The sequence below is a fragment of the Bos mutus genome, chromosome 19, assembly GCF_027580195.1.
Source record: "Bos mutus isolate GX-2022 chromosome 19, NWIPB_WYAK_1.1, whole genome shotgun sequence".
In the NCBI taxonomy this organism is placed as follows: Eukaryota; Metazoa; Chordata; class Mammalia; order Artiodactyla; family Bovidae; genus Bos; species Bos mutus.
The window spans coordinates 41,634,550-41,657,100 of record NC_091635.1 but is presented as its reverse complement, the minus strand read 5'-3'; the positions used below and the strand labels follow the sequence as shown (position 1 = coordinate 41,657,100).

The 22,551-nt window shown below is 58.8% G+C and overlaps 1 protein-coding gene across 11 annotated transcripts in view; it reads right to left on the bottom strand.

Moving 5' to 3' along the window:
• The window catches only part of MYO18A (myosin XVIIIA), a 101,132-nt gene that overhangs the window by 26,530 nt on the left and 52,051 nt on the right, over nt 1-22,551 (bottom strand). For 5 of the 11 annotated variants that reach the window (XM_070390340.1, XM_070390341.1, XM_070390332.1 and 2 more), the window contains 18 exons: nt 19,462-19,549; nt 19,164-19,270; nt 18,864-19,040; nt 18,308-18,521; nt 17,753-17,895; nt 17,100-17,200; nt 16,335-16,398; nt 15,944-16,088; nt 13,272-13,448; nt 13,002-13,092; nt 12,589-12,781; nt 11,689-11,775; nt 9,519-9,660; nt 9,186-9,345; nt 8,740-8,926; nt 8,146-8,392; nt 6,036-6,145; nt 2,548-2,613 (listed from right to left, as the gene is read on the bottom strand). In XM_070390340.1, coding sequence (XP_070246441.1) covers nt 2,548-2,613; nt 6,036-6,145; nt 8,146-8,392; nt 8,740-8,926; nt 9,186-9,345; nt 9,519-9,660; nt 11,689-11,775; nt 12,589-12,781; nt 13,002-13,092; nt 13,272-13,448; nt 15,944-16,088; nt 16,335-16,398; nt 17,100-17,200; nt 17,753-17,895; nt 18,308-18,521; nt 18,864-19,040; nt 19,164-19,270; nt 19,462-19,549 — 2,499 coding nt within the window. Of the gene's footprint in view, nt 1-2,547; nt 2,614-6,035; nt 6,146-8,145; nt 8,393-8,739; nt 8,927-9,185; nt 9,346-9,518; nt 9,661-11,688; nt 11,776-12,588; nt 12,782-13,001; nt 13,093-13,271; nt 13,449-15,943; nt 16,089-16,334; nt 16,399-17,099; nt 17,201-17,752; nt 17,896-18,307; nt 18,522-18,863; nt 19,041-19,163; nt 19,271-19,461; nt 19,550-21,601; nt 21,626-21,700; nt 21,737-22,551 lie in introns of those variants that run through there. The other 6 variants (XM_070390337.1, XM_070390339.1, XM_070390330.1 and 3 more) reach the window with 2 other exon arrangements.

Below are 22,551 nucleotides of genomic sequence, written 5' to 3'. Positions count from 1 at the left end.
AATAGGTATGGCGTCCCCAGGCTTCCCTCCAAGGAAGGAGTGGGGAGACGGCCGCACTTTCTGCTGGGAACGTTTTGTCTCCTGGCAGGAACCGAGTACCGTGGGGCTGGCCTGGGAGAAAGCCAGCTCAGTCCTCCACAACACATAAGGCTGAGCACCGGGCATCTCCCGTGGGTCTCAGCCCTCTCTGAGCCTCCGTGTCCCACAGTGCGGAAGCCTGAGATTCCACAGCGCGTGGGGAAGACCCAGGTCCCTGGAGGGAGGGGGCCAACGTGCTAGTGGTCAGCACGCAGCTGTCTGACTAGGCAGAAGCAGCGAGATGCCAGGGAGGGGATGAAGAATGGCCCAGAAACACACGGAGACTCTGGAGAAATGGTGGTGCAGAGTCGAGAGTAGTGAGCCTCTCTTAACAGCTGTCTGTGCCATTGAGTCTTTTGGGGTATTAGGTGAAATCTCAGGGCCATCTCCTCCCCGAGACATACCCATCCATACATATTTTACAAACAAAGTCAGGGAGGCTCTTAAACCCCCAAACTTCCTTGCCTGAGCTCCACTCCCAGCCACCTGTGGGATGAGATGGAGACCGCTTTTCCTCTGGAACAATGTGACAAACACACAGGAATCCTCGCTTACCACCACAGCCTGTGTGCGTGCGTGCTAAGTCGCTCAGTCGTGTCCAGCTCTTTGCGACCCCATGGACTGTAGCCCACCAGGCTCCTCTGTCCATGGGATTCTCTAGGCAAGAACACTGGAGTGGGTTGCCATGCCCTCCTCCAGGAGATCTTCCTGACCCAGGGATCAAACCTGTATCTCCTGTGGCTCCTGGACCACAGGGGAATCCTTCACCGCTGAACCACTAGGGAAGCCCAACCGCAGCCTAGAAACCCAGAAATTTCTCTTTCAAACCAGATGTCAGCAAACATCTGACTTTGCCCCTAATTCTGCTCTGAGGGTGAGTGGGCTCTGGGGCTCACCGGCTTTAGCAGGTGCCTGGGACGATGCCGAGAGACAGACACAGCAGCTGGGAAGAGGACCAGCCTGGACAGGCCCTCTACTACCCAAGACATGCCTTGGAGACGGTGCCATCCCCCCAAGGCTAGCCAGCAGCTCAGCCTGCCAGTCCCTGGATGGGACCCCACCCAGAGAAAGACCAAAGAGGCTGTGGTGAAAAAAATCTGACTTCAGGCTTCCCAGGGAAGAAGAACTTAGAAGTGGGGAGGAGGAGAGGAAGGAGCCAGACACAGCAGAGACCAAAACCCGAGAGACGACACGGAAGAGGGCGGGACCACAGGAGGCAGAGAGAACCAGGAAAGCAGCAGAAAATAGCAGAGCCCGAAACCAAGGAACACAGACCAGCAGGGACTGCCGGGGCCCAAAGAAAAAGGAAAAACCAGGGACAGCAGACCCAAAGACAGGAGGACAGGAAAGGGATTCCCAGGGAAAGAGGGAGGGAGGGGGCGGTAGGAATCAAAATCATGACTCAGAACACAGAGCAGGGAGAACAGAGCTGAGGAGTGGAGCGCGAGCCCTTTCTGCAAGCATCCCCTGCCACCTCACTCTCCCCACGAGTTCCCTCCCTCTCTGCGGACAGATGGACAGTCCAGAACCCTCCCCGGGACTCCCCACGGCTCTCTGCCCACCTCGGCCCTTGGAGCACGTCCGTGGATGCTGCCTGTCAGCCTCCCAATCTCAGTAGGGGGACACGCAGGCTCCCAGCCCCGAGGGAGGGACGCCCGGCTGGCCCTCTGGGGTGGAGTGATGCGGCAGGCTGGCACTCAGGGCCGGGCACGCCTGCCTTTTATGTACATTCCAATCAGGTGAGGAACCCGGCCTGTGGGCAGGCGGCAGTGGCACAGCCTCACAGAGCCCTGCTTCCTCTTTGAGACCCTGGACAGCTCAGCAATGAAGACGCTCTTTCCGCCTCTCCCAGCTCTCAGTCTTCCCCATTCCCCACACCAGGACTCAGGCCCACTCAGGACCACCTTCCGACCCACTCCCTCCTGACATCACAGAGGTGTTCCTGGCCCTGAGCAAGCCAATATTTGAGAGGGAAGCAGAGTCAAGTTTGCTGCAGCTGGAGCACCTAACTTCCTGGCCCCCAGCCCTGAAGGGGGCAGCTTGAAAAGAAATAGTTGTAGCAATAGTGTCAGTCAGTCAGTTGTGTCTGGCTCTTTGCGACCCCATGGCCTGTAGCCCCCCAGGCTCCTCTGTCCATGGGATTCTCCAGGCAAGAATACTGGCGTGAGTTGCCATTCCCCGTGAGTTGCCATTCCCTTCTCCAGGGGATCTTCCCAAACCAGGGATCAACCCTGGGTCTCCTGCATTACAGGCGTATTCATCATCATCTCAGCCACCAGGGAAGCCCATTTGAGAGGAAGTGCAGCCCCAGAGCAGCTGGGGTGAGGGGGCTGGGGGACAAGACCCAGCAGGGGCCCCAGGAGACTCCAGAAGTTGGACTGAGCGGGGAGGGCAGGAGGGGAGGACCAACCATCCGGACAAGGGTGACCAGAGTGTGGGCCCGGCTGCCTTCCTGCAGGGTCAACTCACCCGGCTCAGGCCCATGCAGCAGCTGCTCTTCTCCAGGTCCAAGGACTCTAGCAGCTCCTCCACTGCCTGCAAGGAGACGCCTCTGTCAGGAAGCCCCCAGGAGACTCCCCGCCTCCACGCGGGGCTTCACCCAGTCACTCAGCCCTTCTCTTCCTCCGTTCAGTCCACAATGTAGTCAACAGGCACTTTCGGTGGCTTCTGCAGCACCAGGCTCTGTGTTGGATTCTGGGGATATAAAGATGACTGCAAGAGGAACAAAGCTATCTTGTGGGGGAGCCAGACACGAAAACTGGTGAAATGCACAGAGGAGGAGGCATCTAAGCCAGAGAAGGGGGCCGTGGAAGGCACCCGGAGGAGGTGTTGCTTGCGCTGTCTTTAGCTACAAGTAAGGATTAACCAGACAAAGTAGGGGCGAGGGCATTTCAGGCAGAGGGACAAGCAGGCATGAAGGCCTGGAAGCATAAGACAATGGGAAGCGCTGAGGAAACTCCAGGTGGTTCAGAATAACTGGAGAGGGGTGGGCAGCAGTTAAGGGGCAGGTGGAGAGGTGGGCAGGGGCTAAAGGATGTAAGCCTGTGCGCTCTGAGCCCCTGAAGGTTCTCTCCCTGGGAGGGGCGTGGTCAGGTTTGCTCTTTACAGAAATCCCACCGGCCCATGAGTGGAGGATGCATGGACCCCTTAGGCAGGAATCCATAGGACAGAAGACTAGAGCCCGATCCAAAGGGAGAAGAGGAGGGGGAGATGCAAGAGACGTTAAGAAGATGGAGCTTAGAGACCTCCCTGGTGGTCCAGTGGTTAAGACGCCACACTTCCAAGGCAGGATTCAATCCTGGGTCCAGGAACTAAGATTTCACATGCCACAGGGTGTGACCAAAAGAAAAAAAAAAAGACAGAGCCTTGCTCAATGTGGGGGAGAGGTAGATGAGAGAGAGGAAGCTAGGGACATATGGAGGTTTTTGACTCGCATAGTAAATAATTAATTCAATTCTCCATCTCTAGGGCCCTCCCTGGTGGCTCAGTGGTAAAGAATCTGCCTGTAATGCAGGAGACCCCTGGGTTGATCGATTGAACCAACCCCTGGTTGGTTCGATCCCTGGGTTGAGAAGATCCCCTGGAGAAGGGAATGGCAACCCACTTGCCTGGAGAATTCTAGAGACAGAGGAGCCTGGCAGGCTACAGCCCATGGGGTCACAGAGAGTCAGACACAACTTTGTGACTGAGCCCAAGCACATGATCAGTTTGGTTTGAACATGCTGAGTTTGGGGTGCTGTAAGGCATCCAGGTAGAAGAGCTAGAAAGCAGCTAGACAGAAATGCATGTCTGGAAAGGGAGAGAAGCCTGGGTTAGAGGTATTGATCTGGGAGTCATCAATATATATGCGGTAATTGAAGTGACGAGTGTGAATGAGGTTGCCTAGGAAGAGGGTGTTGTATAGAAAACAGATATGGTCAAGGACAGAGTCTTAAAGAAGAGAAGGACCTTTACTTCAGGGGCACATGGATGAAGGGAAGCTCAGAGGGACCGAGAAAGAGAGAAGAGGGACACAAGGGCAAAACCAGGAGCGGCAGAGAAGAAACTGAGCAGAAAATGCTTCAAAAAGAACAGGGCTGTCGATGGTCACATGTTGGCAAGAAGCACTGAAAAGTGCCTGTGAGCTCTGGCAACACGGAGGGCTTGGGAGGACAAGCCAGTCCCAGGTGTCCTCGGGCTGGGAACTGGGCCACGGGGGGTGGCGGGCGGAAGGATGAACGGCAGGAGGGAAGTAAATGTTGATGGCCCAGGGCACCAGGGAGGGTTGATGGAAGTTCCCTTCTGAACATAACATCTGTGGACTACTTCTCAACTGAGAGAAAAGAGCCGGCGGAGAAGGAGAGGCTCAAGGGACAGGAGACAGAGAAGACTTCATGCTGATGGAGCAGCTTTCCAGAGAGACCAGAGGGAATGGGTTCTGAAGCACAGGAGGAAGGGACTGGATGAGAGGTGCCCCTCCCACACCCAGACAGGAGGGCGGGGGAGGAGGGGACACCTGGAGAGGAGAGCGCAGGGGCCAGTGGAGGTTGGAACCCCGATTGTTATTAGGGTTCGGAGGCAAGGTCAAGTGCTGGGAAGATGCAGCAGGAGAGGATTTGAGGGGAAAGATGGAGAATGGGATAGCAGAGGAGCTCGGAACAGAAGCCAGGTAAGGATGGAGCGCGGGGAAAACTGGAGATCGAGGACCTATAGGAATTTCGGTCCCCACGGTTGCATCATTTTCCCCCACAGCTGTTTGGGAGCTCCAATCCAAGGAGGGCTTAATGCCCAAAGGTGGCCCTTCAGGGAGGGGGTTGGGCAGGGCAGGTGCTATGGGAGACTGAGAAACTGAGGGTGATGAAAACCAACTGGACCACAGCATCCAGATGGAGAGGAAGAGGAAGGGAAGTCAGAAAGGAATGGACAGAGCAGAGAAAATGGAGTGGGGTCCAGAAATGAGAAGTCTCGATGGAGTCACAGAGCGGGTGTCCTGAGAGGAAGCAAGGGGATGAGCCGCACACACAGGAGGCTGTGGTCAGAGATTTCAGAAGTGGAGCACTTCCAGAGATGATGAAGCACTGGGTGTATCCTGGGCGGAGTTGGGAATGGAGGTCAAGGGTCAGAGACAAGGGGGCATGACTCGGGTCATCGACATCCACGCCAAGGTCACCCTGGACACTGGCAGGTCCTGGATGGACGGGTGGAGAGAGGGTCTCTGAGGCTCCATCAGTGTGGGTCTGTGACTCAGGGGGGCAGTGGGAGGTGGGGGGGTCCTGCCCCATCTGGCATAGCAGGCTCCCTTGTAGGAAAGCCATCCTAAGGCCTGAGATGCCTTCCGAGTCAGGCTGTGCCTGAGGCCAAGGCACAGGGCAGGAGGGTTCCTCTGCTCAAGGAGCCCTTTGCCTCTCTGAGGAGCTGCCTCTGGGGGTCAGAGTGACAGCCAAGAATGGCAGGAAGATATCCTTTTGTGCGGCAGGAAGTCACTGACCTGGCTAACAAGGGCCTGCCCCGGGAGCCCGAGGCTCACCCCGCACCAGGGAGGCGCTGCCACGGCAACCCTTCTCCTGGGAGGGATGCCTGCCTCAGCCCTGGGCAGCTTCCTGCTGGAGGGACCGGTTCCTGACGTAGAGCTCAAGGCTGAGGAGCCCAGGGGCTACCGGTGGGGCATCCAAAACACTAGTTCTAACCTGCCCCTGGGAGGCTCTTGGGGGACTGTCTGGCTCAGCAGATAGCAGACACCCTCACCTTGGGCCCTGAGAGCAGGTGGCTCTTCTGTGATTTCTGCAGTCCATGGCCCAGGCTGCCTTCCCTCCACCACCAAGCCCACTGCTAAGTGCCCATCCCGGCCCTAGGCGGCCCAAACCAGCCACTTGAGCAAGGGCCAGCCCAGCTCTCTCTAGGCAAGGGAGGGCAGCTGGCTCAGAGGGGTCTGAGCAGGGGGAGGAGGGCCTGGTGGGGCCGTGGGGGCCCAGACATACCCGCCTTTCGTCCACCACGATGTAGTTGCGCCCGTGTTTCTTGGTCAGGTGTGGGGCCAGGACATCAAAGCGGCGGCGGAACTCGGAAAACACCATGTGGTCAGGGTAACCTAGGGAGAGAGGAGCCCAGGCCCATCAGCCTCGTCTGTTCCCAGAGAATGATGTCTCGAGGACTTCATAAAAACGAGGGCATCAGGGAGTAGCAGAGAGGAAAAGTGCAAGTGCTTGGGGCTGGAATCCTGCCCTGGCTCCTCATATCACATGACTTTGGATGAGTCACTCAACCTCTTTGAGCCTCCGTTTCCTCATCTTTAAATGGGGAGCCCTCCCACTTATCCCGCAGTCACAGTGCTTACAGGAGAAAACACGGAGAAACAAGCTTGGCTCACTTGTTGAATGTTCAGTAAAATGCTCCTTTCCTTTCCTCGGTTCCCTGTGGCAGGTATCAGAAAGGGCACCCCTCCTGCCCCTATCCTGACCGTGGGCCCTAGGCCTGGTGACCAAAAAGCCTTGTAGATTCCTTTTCCCTAAAGAGTGTCACCTCTAACAGAGATCCTCTACCACCTGGGCTTGAGGCTGGAGCAAGGTCAGCATGGAGGCCAGTGAGAGGTTACCCCAAGTCACCCGAGAACACCAGAGCCCATAGCAGAGGACTAAGAGACCTACTCCTACAGAATCTCAAACCAAAAAAGAAGCCTTAGAGCCAGAAAGACCTCATCCTCCAGATGTGGAAACTGAGGGCCCGTGAGGTGGAGGGACAGGCTTGCTCAAACTCCCAAGAAGCAGCTGAGGGCAGCCCTGGATTCCAAACCGGGGCTCCCAGCAACCCGCTGGGGGCTCGCTCTGCCACGGCAGCCAGAGCTGCTCTGGGAAACCCTCCAACTGGGAGAAGGGCTGATGCATGTGCCTGATAATTGAAACAGGAGGCGGGGGCCGCCGAAGGGCCAAGACAAAGTGAGCTATTGATTGTATCTGAATTGCAATTAAATTGATGGGCCAGGATAGCAGGTCCGGACGCCTGGCATCTTAATTAATCATCAGTGCTATCGATGGGGGCTGGGAGCTGGGGGAGGGGAGGGGGGCCTGCCGCCGCTGGCTGCATCGACCTGCTTGTTTGAGTAAAGCACATTGATTTTGGTTCAGAGCGGTAACAATCTGGTTTTGAAATAATAAACACCAACTCCATATCAAGACGTGGGGACAGATCGATGATTTATTTTCAGCAGGGCAGGGAGCCTGTTTCCTGGCTCTGGCTGCTAAGGAAAAGTGACGGTGCCCCTGGGGGTACCTCATGGGGACCTGGTTATTGGTGGGTGGGAGCCTGCCTGATCCTCCAGCTAAGGGAGAAGAGGGCAGAAACCTGGCAACTCATAACATCTCAGGCAAACGAAACGCTATGGGGAAGCTGGTCTGCTTAGGTCAGATCTGCTCTGCCACTAACGAGCTGTGTGACTTTGGGGAAGCTACTTACCCTCTCTGAGCCTCAGCCACCTCATCTGGGGATGGTACTAGTACCTACATCTCATGAGGTTGTTGTGACGATTAAATGAGTTAATCTGTGTGGTAGCTTTAGAATAGCATCTGGTATACTATAAAAGTGCTAAGGATGTTAACCACTATTATTATCATCCTCTCTGGCCCCCTCTTCTAGATTGGTCCATAGAAAGGGTCTATCTGACCTTTGTTGGAAATTTCAAGTTCTTCAGAAAGAGTTAGCACCTCATTTCTCACTGCGGGGCTGGCCCCTTCTTACAGGCAGCTGTACCAGTAGGACACTGGGTCAGCTGTGGGCAGAGCTGGCCTACCCAGACCAGGGGAGGGGAAGGAGAGAGCTGTGGGGACAGGGCATGTGGGGTGCAGTTGGGCCGGGATGAAGAGGGCTGGACTGTGGAAGAGAAGGAAGATCAGCAGGATGGAGAGAAAGAGCGAAAGGAACAGACCCAGCTGGAGAGATGCAGGGAGAGACCCCAGGGGAGGCGGTGACAGAGAAGAGCGAGGTCCAGGGCCGGTGGGAGACGGGAGGGGAGAAGCTCCCCTCCAGACCCCGGGGTGGGGGGCCTGTTAGCGCGGTGGGGAGGGTCAGGGGCGGCTCTGGGATGAAGGGCCCCACCTTGGCGGTACATGCGCATGGCGTCGAGCAGGCGGGAGCCCCGGAGCTGGGCCCGCAGCAGTGGCACGTCCAGCGGCAGGAGGCCGCCGGCCTCGCAGTGCTCTCCCGGGGGCAGGTCCAGCTCGCTGCTGCTGCTAACTCTGCGGGAGGCGGCGGAGCGGGGCTCCCCGGCCCAGCCCTCGGCCACCGGCAGGAAGCAGTGGACGAAATGCAGTTTGGACTTCTTCACGGTGTCAATGAGGGCGTCCTGCCGAAGCGGAAGGATCGGTCCTCAGTGGGCGCTGACAGCCCGAGCCAGGAGGCGGGGACCGGGGTACCAGCATCTCCACTCTGGGCAGGATGGCAGGTGGCCCCCCTCCCCTCCCCCGGCCAGGACACTGCTGAGCCTAGCCAATCCTGCCCCTAGCAGGCCCCGGAGACCACTCACAGGCGGCTACATTGAGGAAGGACCGTGCCCCCCACCCGACCCCCGCAAGCCGCGACCGAGGCCAGTGGGGTGCTGAGCGAGCGCGGGTGACCTCAGTGAGCCCAGGAGGCCCCTGGCCACCTGCCAGCGTTCCGGAAGTGCCCCGGCGCCCCCGCGGGCACACTCACCACCTGCAGCTTAATCTGGATGCACAGGGACTTCTTCTTGACCGCCGCCATCCCAGTGGTGAAGGTCTTCCGCATGCTGGTGGCCCGGCGCAGCGCCAGCTGCGAGCCGCCCTCCAGGCCTGCGATGGAGCCTGAGAGCACCGTGGCGCCGCCCGCCCGGCCCAGAAACAGGTTGCTGATAATTTTTCTGCCGGGGGAGGGGAGGCCAGGGAGGGGAAAGGTCTCATTCATGGAGCCTGTAGAGGCCGGCTGCCCCTTCGCACAGCTCTTAGGACGCCCCACCACCCCAACATGACCGTGGCCAGGGGTCCAGGTTATCTGGGTGTGTGTGGGGGACCCTGGCGGGGGAGACCCTCCCCTCCCTCACCTGACAGAGACACTGCAGAGGAAACCCTCAAACAGCAAGAAGAGAAAACCGGGGTGGGGAGAGCGAGCGGCACTCTTACTTCTGGGAGTCCTGTAGGAGCCGGGGGGCATTCTGGGCGGCTGGGTTCTGCTTGGTGTAGCTCAGCCAGCCGGCCGTGTTGTATTCCACCCAGTTGGTGCCGTGGCTGTGGCCCAGGAGGAAATGGTGCGATTTGCTGCTGCGCAGGAGGGGGCTTTGGCCTGGTTTGGGGGTGGTGAGGAAGCAAGGTTCAGATCATCAGTGCCCAGGCCCCCCCTACCACAAAGCCCACGGACTCAGTGAGCCCCACCCCAGGCAAGGCCAGTTGGACTCATATATACATAACCAGGTTCTCAGGAGAGGAAGCGGGGAGCTGCCCTCCAGGGGTACCCACCTTTTTTGTCGCCTTCCTGTGGGCCATAGTAGGAAAAGAGGCGCTCCAGGAGGGTGTCCTCCGTGGCCCCTGGCACCAGAGCCTCCTCTTCCAGCAACCACAGCAGGCCCCTCGCCTCATCTGTGCGGGCCAGCGAGCGGACCTGGGGAGATGGAAAGAAATCCCACAGGGTCACACGGAGCTGTGGTGGGGGGGACGGGGGTGGCGGCCAGGACCACTGGTTCCCAACCACACACTCTAAACATGCTACATGGATACACACACATACATTCCAGCTCCTGCCACTCACGGCTGCCACCCTGTGGAGCAGGTGGGCAGCAAGCAGAAAGAAGGGCCAGAGAGAGAAGCCCACAGCACGACATGATTCCTAGGACCTGTGTCCAAAGTCCCGAAAGACTGAAGGCTTCTTATGAACGCCAGGCCCAGGTCCAGAGGTTCTCCTCCACCTTCAGCCCTGGGAGGTCAGGGGGGCTTGAGCGAGCCCCATGTTGCCTGCACTCTCTGGGTATCACCTTCCAAGCACATTTAAAGAGCAGGTCTGTACAGAGGTTGGCCCAAAGAAGGCTGTCAGTAAGAGGTAAGAGACGGCTGTGGGGTGACCCCTGGTCCCCCCAGGAGGGGAGAACGCAGAGAGGGCCTGGAGCTCTGAGGGTGGGGTCACTGCAAGGTTATAAACTTGAGTGCCGAAAGCCTAAGACGGTTGACTTAACGCATGTAGCAGCTAAAACGGGCAGAGCTGGGGTGACTGGGGACAGGTGTCCGCATCTACCAGCCGGCACTTAGCAGCAGCCACCTGCCATCTTGGAAGAACCTGGGCCTGAGAGTGTTGGTAAATTCCCCAGTTTTCCAAGAGAATGTGGAAATACTGAATTCTGTTTCTAATTCCCCATACAGACCAAATAACTAGGTGTGAGGGTGCCTTTTCTATGCAGTTCCCAGGTCTTCCTTGGGCAGGAAGGACTCTGGCTGGCCTCTAGGGACTGGGGACAAGAGAAGTAAGAGAAGTGCCCTCTTTGACCCCAGCTGCCCAAGGGGGTCTGTGTGGACTAGGAGGAAGCAGAAGGTGGCTACGGACCGGTGGGCAACAGAGTAGCTGGAGCTGCGTGGCAGGAATGAGCAGGCAACCACTGGAGGGGCGAGTGGCGGGCGGGGTGCCCAGGGGCTCCTTTGCCCGGAGGTGCAGCTGCTGATGCCAAGGCCCATCAGGCGAGGGAGGTCCGAGGAAGGAAGAGACAGCCAAGCGCTATCCAAACACACCACCTGACCCACTGCTACACGTAAGTCCCCGGGGCCAACTGGCCCACCTCCTGGGAAGGGCAAAGACTCTCGAGGGAGGCCTTGGTGGGGGCCCAGGTATCAGGAAGAAAAGCCAACTTCCCCTGGGAGGTGGGGGCACTTGGGCACGTTAAGCACTTGTCCCAGGGGGATGGATACTCATTCTCTCAGGGCACCACCCCTGGGCCAGAGCCTTCCCACAGAGAGAGGGGGAAAGGAGGTGGGATCCAAGCAGAGGAGGGAGATCAGCAACCTGGCAAAATTGCCGGTTCTTCAATCAAACACCTTATGAAGCTTCCCTAACTGAAGACTGCCGAACTCTAAGTGCCCATCAGGCCAGCCAGTCCCCCAGGCAGCAAGGTGCCCAAGACGTTTGCCCAGTGGGTGACAAGGCCCATCCCCAGAATGAGGGGTGAGGGCTCACACCCACACAGCCCCTTGGTTTTATATCTGCATACTGTATCCATATTCGGCCAGAATGCCACCTCCTTGCCCTGCTTGTTCCTGTACTTGGGGACAAGGGGAGGGGATGACTGTGTCCTCTGGGTCTAGCCAGGCCCTCACCCGCAAGGAAGTGGTACGAGGGCTCCTGGCAGACACACTTGAAGCACAGCTGGGACAGGGCCTGAGCTCAGACACCCAGGGGCGAAGCTCTCTATGGCACCAGGGCCGAAGGTCACAGTGTCCCCTCCTTGGCCAGACCGGCTGACAGCTGAGGGCAGGGCACACAACTGCAAAGTGCTTGGTATCTGGGCCTGACTGCTGCACGCCCCCCACCCCCCCACAGTGTCCCCTCTGACTGGCAGGCAGTAGTTCATAAGGGAAGGGCTCTACCGAGGGAGAAGAACAGGAAGGGAGATAAAAGGCCAGCCCAGGCCCTCCCTGGAATTCCTACCAGGGACTGATGGGAGGCCTGGTCCACGGCGGCCACAGAGTCATCCGTGGCCGGCTCCAAGTCGTCAAATGCCAGCTGGATGTTCTCCTAGGAAGGAAGGTGGGGTGATAGTGAGCACGGGGCCATGTGCGGCCCTATGAGCAGGCCAGGCAGGGGACACTGGGGTCAGCAAGTCCAACGTCCCATCAGAGCATGAGGGACACTCCAGCAGCCCAACTGATGGACGCTCACCACCTCTCAAGGCCCCGCACTGTGCCTCTGGACAGTTAACCTTCTCCTCACCTCCTTCACAGTGAGATAAAGTCTCGTACACATTCCTGTTACTCACACCGGCTGATCTGGCCACCTGGAGTAAGCCCACTCTCGATTTCACATACTCATCCTTGAAACACTTGAAGAACAACGGTCATTTTTCTCCTGAATCTTCTCTCATCCAAGATAAATATCACCCCCCAACACCTCCCAGCTCATTTAACTCAGCTCCACGTGAGGTAGGATTCTCAGATCCCATCTGGGATACCCTTTTAATTAGTCATCACCCTAACACATCAGGAGACAGGGAAGGTCAGGCCAGACATGCGTGGAGGCAGGAACTGCCCAGAGATGGTTCATGGGGCCAAGGCAGGTGGCCTTGAAGGTGGGCAAAGAGGGGCCCCCAGGGAGGGGCCCTGCAAGCATCTTTGGCTTTTTGGAAAGCAAACTCCACAAAAGAAAGGATGCGCCCTTGGCAGGAAATGCCTCCTGCTCCAGACAGCACAGGGGACAGAAATGTCAGAGAGTAAAGAGCTGGGCAGGGAGCAGCCGGCAGGGAATCCACTGCATCCACAGATGCCCCCCGACTCCCGAGTGTGCCAGGGCCAGGCGAGCCTGGGGGGCTAGGCGGCAGGGGCAAGGTACTACCTCCTTGTATCTTTCCAATTCCTGAACGAAGGTCCGCTCGTGGAAGAGCCTCTGCAGCCGGTCCTGGGCATAGTTGTGGCACAGCTCCTCAAAGGAGGCCCCGCGGGCCGACCCACCCTGCTCAGGGTTCTGGAAGCCTGGGGTGTCCACGATCATCACAGAGCAGAGCGAGTGCTGGCTGGACTTGAGGGCCCTGCCCGGGGAGAGCCGGGTCAGAGCCCCCCAGGGTGGTGCCCGGTGGCCAGGCAGCCCACCCTGCCCTAAGCCTGATCCCCATCCCCGCCCAGGAGCCCAGGACCTGAGGGGAGAACTCAGCTGCTGGTGGAGGCTGGCTCTGCCTCAGCGACCCCACAGGCAATAGGCATCAACCCTACTTCTGTCAGGCCAGGAAGCCAAGAGTGCCTGGCACTCACCTGTTCACCAGGGAGACAAGAAGCGTGAAGAGCTCACTGTAGAGGCCGGATGCCATGCCCTCCAAGCATTCCAGCGCACTCAGTTTGGGGCCTGTGGGCAAGAGGGTCAGCTCTATCTCCTGCTCCCTGGGACTCCATACCTGGGCATGCTCCCTACCCACCCCCACCCAGGCCCAGGCAGCACGGAGCATCTGTTCGCCCAACAGTCTGCCCACCCGGAGATGGCAGTGCACCCTGGAAGCAGCCTCTGACCACACGGGACTCGAGTACCTGTGCCGTCACCCAGGCTGCTCTCCTCAGGGCCCTGGCGGAAGGACGTGGAGCGCTGCAGGGTGCCAGCCTGGTGGTGGTGCTTGAAGATGGCTGAGGAGAGCTCTTCCAGGCTGCAGCCCAGCAGGTACGCAGCCTTCTGGGCCCACTCATGGCGAGCAAACTGCCTGCGCCCAGCTATGAAGTAGAAAAAAGAATCTAGCATCTTGGGTCTCCTTCCTCAGGCTGCTTGATGACCACTGTACCCTTCGGCTCCCTCGTGCCCACAGCGATAGGGAACAGGCACCCTCCAGAAGGAAAAAACTGAGCCCTGATGACATCAGCAAGGGCTCCAGGCATAACAGGGACAACCACCAGCTGCCAGTGCTGCCTGTGTCTCTTAGGGGTGGCGTTTCCGACTCTTTGTGACCCCATGGACTCCCTCCCCTCCAGGCTCCTCTGCCCGTAGAAGTCTCCAGGCAAGAAAACTGGAGTGGGTTGCCATTTCCTTCAGGGGATTTTCCCCACCGAGGGATTGAACCCCAGCCTCCTGCATTGCAGGCAGATTCTTTACTGTCTGAGCCGCCAGGGAAGCCCCTTGGAGAGAATGAGCAGATCCAAAAAGAGGAGGTAACTCCACGCTGCGGCCACCAGAGGGCGCCCCAACAGCTGGGAAAGCCCCTTTAGAGGGCTTGGCTCCAGGTGCCAGTGGTAGGGAAGGACAGAGGACAAGCCGGCCCACCTGTGAAAAGCACAAGACCAGCCTGTGCCTGGTGGTGGGGGGGCAGGGGACGTGTATCAGAAGAGTACTGGCGCCCCCATTCCATGGACACGCTAGGGCCCTTCCCCTTCGCCCCAGCCATCCACCAGGGGAGATCTCAAATGTCCACTGTGGCCCAACAGTGGGGAGGCAAGAAAGAGCTGCAGGGGGCTGGGACGACGCGCCTCAGCCAACACGCCTCTAATCGCCGCAATTAGGGAACGCTAACAAGAAACAAGGTTTTACCTTCGGCAGCTTCTGTAAGGCAAAGGACCAGCATGCAGCATGCAAAGAAAAACAGCGTGTTAGCAAACAGTCATCAGCTGAGCCTGCCAGGCCCAGGGTAGGGCCTGTAGGGGGTGGGGGTTTGTGAAGAAGAGCCAGACAGAGAACACAACCCCCATTCAGAAACTCAGAAACACAAACACACACACACACACACACGCACACATTCACAGCCTCATAGTATTTGTATGGATATAATCACACCGACACACACAGAAAGAGACCCAAAAATACTTTCTACCACACATACACACATGTGCGCGTGCACACACACACACACACACACCCCTCTAGCAAATCCTGGAAGCTCTGAAGAGCTAACAGACGCTGCTCAACAAGGTCCATGTGCTGACGCACTCAGAGCTCTCCACATGCAGTCAGCACTGAGTAGGGCTACAGGAAACCTGGGCTGTCACCTCCTCAGAGGGAAAGAACGTCCTCAACACACAACCATACGCCCATCCACCCGCCCATCCACAAGTGCGGAGCAGCTTTAACTCTGAGCCCGCTTCCTCTTTGGCAGGGATGCCACCTGCTGGGATCATAAGGTACCTACCTTATGATGCCTGCTCTTTCCTGTTCCCACCCCGCCTCCCACCCACCAGCGCTTCCTCACTCCTGCTGACAGCCTGGGGCCCTTCATATCCCAGAGGAAGATGAAGCCAGCGCCCCAGGTGCCGTTCAGAAGCAGCAGCCCTTTCTCTATACTGGAGGAGAAAGAGGCGAAGAGGCGCTCAGAGCGCCGGCCCATCCATTTCATCTCGGAGGAAGGCAGACCAAGCCACACCAAGCTCCCAGCCATTCGTGAGACCCCAAGCACTAATGCTGAAGCTGCAGCCCATTCGATACCACGGCGCCTGCTGCTCCCTAGTGGCCGCCACCCTGACATGCAAGAGGAAGAGGCCCTTAAGAACCACAGCGCCTGCTGCCCCCTAGTGGTCTCCACCCTGACATGCAAGAGGAAGAGGCTCTTAAATACCAAACCAGTGAAGACTAGAGAAGATTGAGGGGAAACTGGCCTTGGGAAGCCCCAGGAAGCAACACACCCTTCCCCACCTATGCCCCACGGAGGGCATCCTGAGAGGTTCCAGGATCTGTACTCAAAGCACGTAGAAGAAGCTATTCCTGGGCCTCTGAGAAGCCCCGCTGCCCACAGGCACCCTTTCCACCCTCAAACCTGGGGCTTCTCCCAGGCCAGTGCCCTCTGCTCTGATAGAAAAAGCCCAGCCCCCAGAGAGAGCCCAGGGCAAGCACCAAGACAGGGCACGGTGGCCCCTACACCCCTGGTCGGGGTCAACGTCAGTTACCCGCTTGCTCCTCGGGGGCCTCTGTCAGGAAGGGAACAGAAGGAGAGTTATTCTGGGGGAGGCGGGCTACTCTGAGTTCGTGCCCTAGTCTTTCCCCCCAGCCCCCTGCTGTTCACAGCCCTTCCGGCCACTGTCGCCTCTGGCCATCACTGGCAGAGACGCTCCTCTGGGTGTTTAGAGGCTTCTGCTCTGATGAGGGGGACTGGGAAAAGGGACAAGCCAGAGAGAGGTGTCTGATAATAGGCAAGTGTGTGCGGGGTGAAGACAAACTGGGGGCGGGCCGGGCGCCCACCAGCTTTCCCTGGTGACCAGCCAGCCTGCTGGGCTCCACGGTGGGTTACCTTTGGTGGCGCCTGCAGCCCCCAGGTGGTAGATGGCAGCCAGGATGAGCCAGCAGGCTTTCTGTTCGTCCGGGGAGACGCCCAGCACCTTCATGGCCGTCTGGAGCTTACTGAACTGCTGAGCTGCCTTCTGCTTCTCTTCAGGCTGCAGGGTCAGACGGGCACATGGGCAGCGGATCTCAGACGGGGTGTCCCCTCAGCCATCCCCATGCTGCCAGGCCCTCAGGGCAGCCCAGGCTGGGGTACTGCCACCCACCTGGAGCCAGATTCCTGCTATTCCCCCGGGGCACTCCAGGCCACCCGAAGCTTCTCCTACTCTGAGGCCCCGGGCTGCCAACCTCCCGCCACACACACACACACACACACACACACACACACACAGGCCCCTCACCTTGGCCAGCGGCACAATCCCAAAAACATTGTTCTCTGCCAAGTGGTTCAAGTGGAGCTCTGTCCTAGGGGTACACACGAGGCGTTAGTGGAGGGCTGGGTCCCCACACCGAGTCCATCTCCCCACCAGGGTGGAGGCAGAGACTCTGCCTCCAGACTCAGTTCCGTCTCTCCACCATGCCCTTCCATCAGGCACCTTTCCTAACTGGCCCGGATGCGAGGCTAGCACCCTGAGCTGCTTGCTCAGCCTTATCATTTATCCTTTTTTCAGTGAACACAGACAGCAAGCCCAAGGTCTAAAGGGAAGAGCCTGGCAGAGGAGCCAACATCGAGGCAAGGGGGCCAGCATGGAGGGCAATGGAAAAAAGGCTCAGTCTCTGGCCTGTATGTGGGCTCCAACACCAGCTTAGCCCCACACTAGCCATGGGACTGCAGGCAAGTCCCTGACCACCTGCACCTCGGGGTGCTTTCCTCTCTAGATCTGGTGTCACAGGGAGCAGAGATCCTAGCCAAGCCCTGGGAATGCTGAAGGGTCAATAGTGCCCCTCACCTATAGCCAGGCCCCCAGGGTCCAAGGCCAGGGAGCTCCTGCCGGGCAAGGCCTATGGCTCATTCAGCTCATCACCTCCAGGGCCTAGCTCATAGCCTAACACATAGTGGCCGTGAAATAAACAACCGGCATGGGATGCAATCAGGGGGCAAAGCCCAGGAGCTGTCAGTGGGTGGGAGCCTAGAGCATCCTCCCAGTGCCCTCTGTCCCACTCACCTGAGGGTGCCATCCCCACAGGCCAGCAGGTAGTAGAAGACGTTGAACGTGGCCTCACCGGCTGGACGTCGGGCCACACGCAGCTTTTCCAGAAGCATGGTCTGCGGCACAGCATAGAGAGTGTGTGGGCCAGAGGGCAGGCCCAGGTCAGGCTTCCCCAACCAGGCCCGTGGCAATGAGCAGCTGCATCTTATTCTCCAGGAGCTCAACCAGAGGCCAGATCACCTCACAGGCAAGCGTGGGGGCAGACCACAGAGCTGGGGAAGATCACAGGCCCTGCCACCCAACCCAGCCTCCAGGGGAACCAGGCACTCGGGGTGAGCTATTTCACAAGCATGGAAGGGAACCAGCCTCAGAGAGGGGGCCTTACTTTACTGACAGGCCAGTCTTGCATGGGTCAGTCAGGCTGAGAGAAGGCCCTGAGCAACTAAGGTGTGGGCCACCCGGGATAGGCAGGAAGCCAAGCCATGCCCCACCCAGGGCAGGAGGCACGGCGGGTGGGCAGAATGTGGAGGGCAAAGCAGGACAGCCCTGCTGGGGCTGGGGTCCATTTCGTTGGGGCAGAATCTCAGGAAAACGAGGCGCAGGAGACAGTCTGGTTTCTAGGCATGAAATCGGGCAGCCAGTCTCTTACCATCCTGCATGTCCCTCACCTGAATAGAGGCGGAGGCCACCTGGCCAGCCTGGTCAAAGTCCAGGGAGAGGATCTGGGAGAAGCGGGTGGCGTTGCCGTTCATGACGGTGGGGCTATTCCCAAAGGCTTCCAGGAGGGTGGACAGAGCCTGCCACTTGTCCACTACAGAAAACAAACCCCGGGGCTGTCAGGAAGGCCAGGTGCTGCTCGCCCCCAGCCACGGGCTCCAGAGGCCCAGGCAGAATGGGAGGCTCAGCCCGTGGCTACTCCCCTAGTACCCAAAGGCTCAGTTACTCACACCAGAACTGCTGGGGACAGAGGGGATTTGAGGACACAGAAAGGCCCGGGAGGAAAAGAGCTGGTATCTTGGCAGGGCCTCCATCCCCACCCCGTCTCCAGCCCCTGCCCCCTCTCCAGTCCCGCCCCGCCCCCTCTCCCTCCGGCCCCGCCCCTCTCCAGCCCCACCCCCTCCCAGTCCCGCCCCTCCAGCTCCGCCCCCTCTCCCTCCGGCCCCGCCCCTCTCCAGCACCGCCCCCTCCAGTCCATTCTGTTTCCCTGGTTGCCTCTGCCTCACCAGAGAACACCTTGTTCCCACTGGTGCCTGCGATGGTGGCCAAATATTGCACCAGATGCTGGCAGCTAGTGGTCTTGCCACTGCCACTGCTGCCCAGGAGGATGATGGACTGGTCCTGACGGCTCATAAGCATCGCCCTGTAAGCGGTCTGGGCTACTGCGTAGATGTGGGGGGCCATGTCCTCCCGCCGACACCCTTTGAACATGTGCATCACCTTGGGTGTGAGAGGAATGGAAAAAAGGGATGGGCGTTCTTAGCTGGCCCCATGTGGACAGCCTTCACCCCCAAGACCCACACCTTTCTGGGCTTTTCACTCCAGAGGAGCCAGAAGGTTTGGAGGCTAAGGTCATGCATGGAAATGCAGATACCAGTCAAGTCCTGGCCTCCGTGTGAGGTGGGGGGTGAGGCTTCTGTCCCCATCCCTTGAAATGACTCCTGTCCCCAAGGTCACTGTGAGTATGGACAGGAGCCCCGTGGTATGCCAAGTGGAAGGGGCAGAGCTGGGGAAGGCAGGCAAGGTGGGGAGGTAGAGGGTGGTGGGTCTGTGGGGCCGCACCTTCTCCGAGTACACGGCCGGGGCCCCTCGGGGACTGAGGACCAGCAGGCTGGGGCCAGCATACGTGTGCAGCAGGCTGGCACCGTAGCGCTGGCGCAGCGTGTGCAAGACGCTAGACTCGTTGAGGTACACCAACGAGGCCAGATCCTCCAGACGGTCACAGGAGGGAGCATTGGCCTGCGGGATGGGACAGACAGGTGGGCACCGAAGAAGCAGCAGATCTGGTTGGCCGCGCCAGCAGACAGCCTGCCCAGCCCGACACGGCCCGCCTCTGGTGCCCTCCACCAGCCTCCCGCGAACCTTCTCCACGTCATCCTCATCCACGTCCAGGACGGCCCCATCATGGTCGAGCTTCACGCGCACCTTCCCCTCAGGCAGGCTGAGCTCCTTGGATTTGAGCTGAGTGGCTGCAAAGCAGGGACAGACAGACAGACAGACATGGGCCTGGGAAGCCATGGCAGTCCTCTCTGGGGCCTTCACGGCCCTGCCTTCTCCCTGTGCACCATCCAGCCCTGGCCAGACCCAGAGGCCCAACAGCTGCCCAGTCCTGAAACCAGAGAGGCCCAGGCACCTGGCCCCTGGGCCTCCCCAGACTCACCCAGCGAGAAGCCATCCTTATGGACAAGCCACACCTTCTCTGTCTCATACCAGGCCTCCTCGGCTGCAATCTGCTCTTCTGTCTTCACCTGTCGGAGGGAGGGGAAGGACAGAGAGTCGGAGCCTGTTCTGGAAAGCAGGCAGGGACAGCAGGAGGGGAGATGCGTGACGGGAGGGGCTTCCAGATGAGCCACTGGGCAAGTGGGACGAGAGACATCAGAGATGTCAGAGAAGAAAGACAGGGACACGTGGTGGATATGCCCAGGAGATAGCAGATCCCAGGAGAGCAAATCACCTGTCCCCTCTCCGAGAAGCCTGGACCATCAGTGTTCTGCACCCTGAGCCCTCACCCTGGGCTGCAGCTGCTGTGACCTCACAGGCCCAGCTTCTCCATCATCCACCTGACAGTCCCTCCTTCACCAAGCAGGGAAAACGCATGTCCTCAAATCTGAGAATGTCTCCCGGGGACTCAGTGCAAGCTGATGGGAAGGTCTGGATTCCTAGCCTCGTCCCTGGCCTTCCCTCCAGAGGATGCTGTCCTGGCAGGGGCTGTGTTCAGATGCACATGCCAGCCTCCTGTGCCCCCTCCATGCCTCCCCAGAATGGGCCCAGACCCATATGGACGTGCTGAGGCCACAGAAGGGCATGAAGCAGCGTGGCCAGGGACATGAGGCAGGGGCGGGGGCAGCACTGCTCTGTCAAATGCAGGAAGAAACATGCATGCCACACGAATGGGCATGGACATGGGTATAAAGGGGCGGGGAGCCCCTGGAGGCCCAGGTGGTCACCAGTCAGAAAGAAGCATTCACGGGCACTGTCAGGGTGTGGGGCTGCCAAACCTGGCACCCCCTAAGACAACCTGAGCTGAGCAGAAATGGTGCCTGGGGGAGCTGGGCAAACGGGAGAGGGGCTCAGCCCCCACGGCCCATCAGGGTCCTTTTGTCTTGTGGGCTAAAGGGCAGCAGGATTCATCCAGTGGCCTCGTGGGGAGATGGTCACCCTCCCCAGGGCATGAGCAGTCCTCAAACGAGCCCTACCTCCCAGCTCTCTGGGGGTCCCCAGCTCGGAGGTATAATTAGTCTCTTAGAGTCCCCCATCCTCATGAGGCCTGAGGCCAACGTACAGACACTGCTCTGTGATACTGATCCTCTGGGTGAGGGATCATAAAGGACAAGAACAAATAATAACAATAAGTATGTTCTCTATTACATTTCTTGGAGCTGAAAGAAAAAGATCTGTGTCCTACTCCCAGGGTGGATTCCAGCTTCAGATCACTCCCTCTCCCTTGCTTCAGCTCTCCTGGGCTCTAGAGTCAGAAGGCTGGCTAACACAGTGGTCTCTAGACTCTGCACATTGTGGACAGGTGAAATTACCCCTCAAACAGGAGGATCACCATCATGGGGCTGCCAGCGTTTTAATAAGACATCTTTTTAAAAAGGCTAGATATTTATATTTGAAAAAAAAAATGGCTTTATAAAACAAAATTATTTAAAAAGAAATCATGAGACAGGTGAAACCTTTGTATTGAATGGGCACGTGGTAGGGGACAGATGTTTGGTGACTGATGACATCAAAGGATAAGGGCCTCTAACTAACTCAACTAAGTCCTTTAAAGCTAATCCGAAGAGAGGTTCCCACACTGGCCAGCAGGGGGAGACAGAGGAGGCACTTTTTCAGGCTCCAGAGTTGGGGAGGGGGCAGAGGTGGTGGTGGGGCGCTGGGTAGAGATTCAGTCTTTTCAGCTTTCTCTACCCGGAGCTGGAGCCACAGGAGACTGGGGTTCGATCCCTGGGTTGGGAAGATTCCCCCAGAGGAAGGTATGGCAACCCACTCCAGTATTCTTGCCTGGAGAATCCCATGGACAGAGGAGCCTGGAGGGCTACAGTCCACAGGGTCACACAGAGTTGGACACGACTGAGCGAAGACACACACCCAGAGACCGCAGAAACAGAAACAGCTAGGAGCCGACACTCTCGCCAGGCCCTCGGGCTTCAGTGGCTGAGAACCTCGCGCCACAGAGGCCTAGAGGCTCCTCCAGGGCTGGACACAGAGTGGTGGCCCCATGTCCAGCTCCCGGCATCGCCTCCCCCAGGGATCCCCCCAGATACCAGCTGGGAGCCAGAAGGGGAAAGAGGCCTTACACTCCAGCACGAAGCCCGAGCACAGACGCCAGCCCAGGTACAGGCCGGGGGTGGCGGGTGGTCACCGGAGGGCTCCTGAGCGGGGCAGGAGTGCCCTACCTGGCTGTGGGCAGGAGAGGCGGCCTCAGGGTCCAGCTACCAGCGGCAGGCAAAGGAGAAAGAGAGAGAGAGGAGAGGGGTGAAGACAAGCAGGCTGTCCGCGTGTCCCCTTCAGCAAGCATCCCGGGCCAAGTAGGGGGAAAGAGGGACGCATCCCCAGGAGGTAAGGGGGCTGGCTGGGGCAGGCGCATTGCACCCAGGTAAGGAGAGGCCAGACCAGGTAAGGAGAGGCCCTGGGTGGTGAAGAAACACTTGTCACCATCAGACTCCTTAGTGCAGATGCTCTGATAAGTCGTTCCCTGTGACAGGTGGCAGCCTCCCTGCCTCTGGCCATAGTCTCTCCTAGGCCATCTAGTCTACTCTGCAACAGCCTCCTCTTCTGTGTTGCTAGGCCAGGCCACCTCACCACCCACAGGGCCCGAGACCCTGGGAGCCTGTGGCCTGATCTCCCGGGAACTGCCCAGCCTAGCTCCCCTGTAGCCACCAGACCCCAACATGGGCTGTCCCTGGCCTCCAAACACCCACCCGAGGGTGCCACTCCCCAAGCCAAGGATGGTCTTTCAGAGCTGTCACCTCTGCGTAGCTCATCAAACAAGACCACCAGCAGCTCTATGTCTAGGATCCCTTCTTCAAAGTCCCATAGCACCCACCCCACTCCCACCCCACAGCACGCAGAGGCTGCATCTATCCAGGTGCACCTGCCAGCTGCCCAAGGACCACAGATTGTGGCCAGAGCCTGTGGCCAGCCTTCGCCTCCCCATCTCGGTCTGGTTACTCCAAGGCCTTTTTAGAAACGAAGGGGAGGCCGCCCGGCCTTGGACCTTGCCTGTGAGAAATGGGCAAGGAGTTTA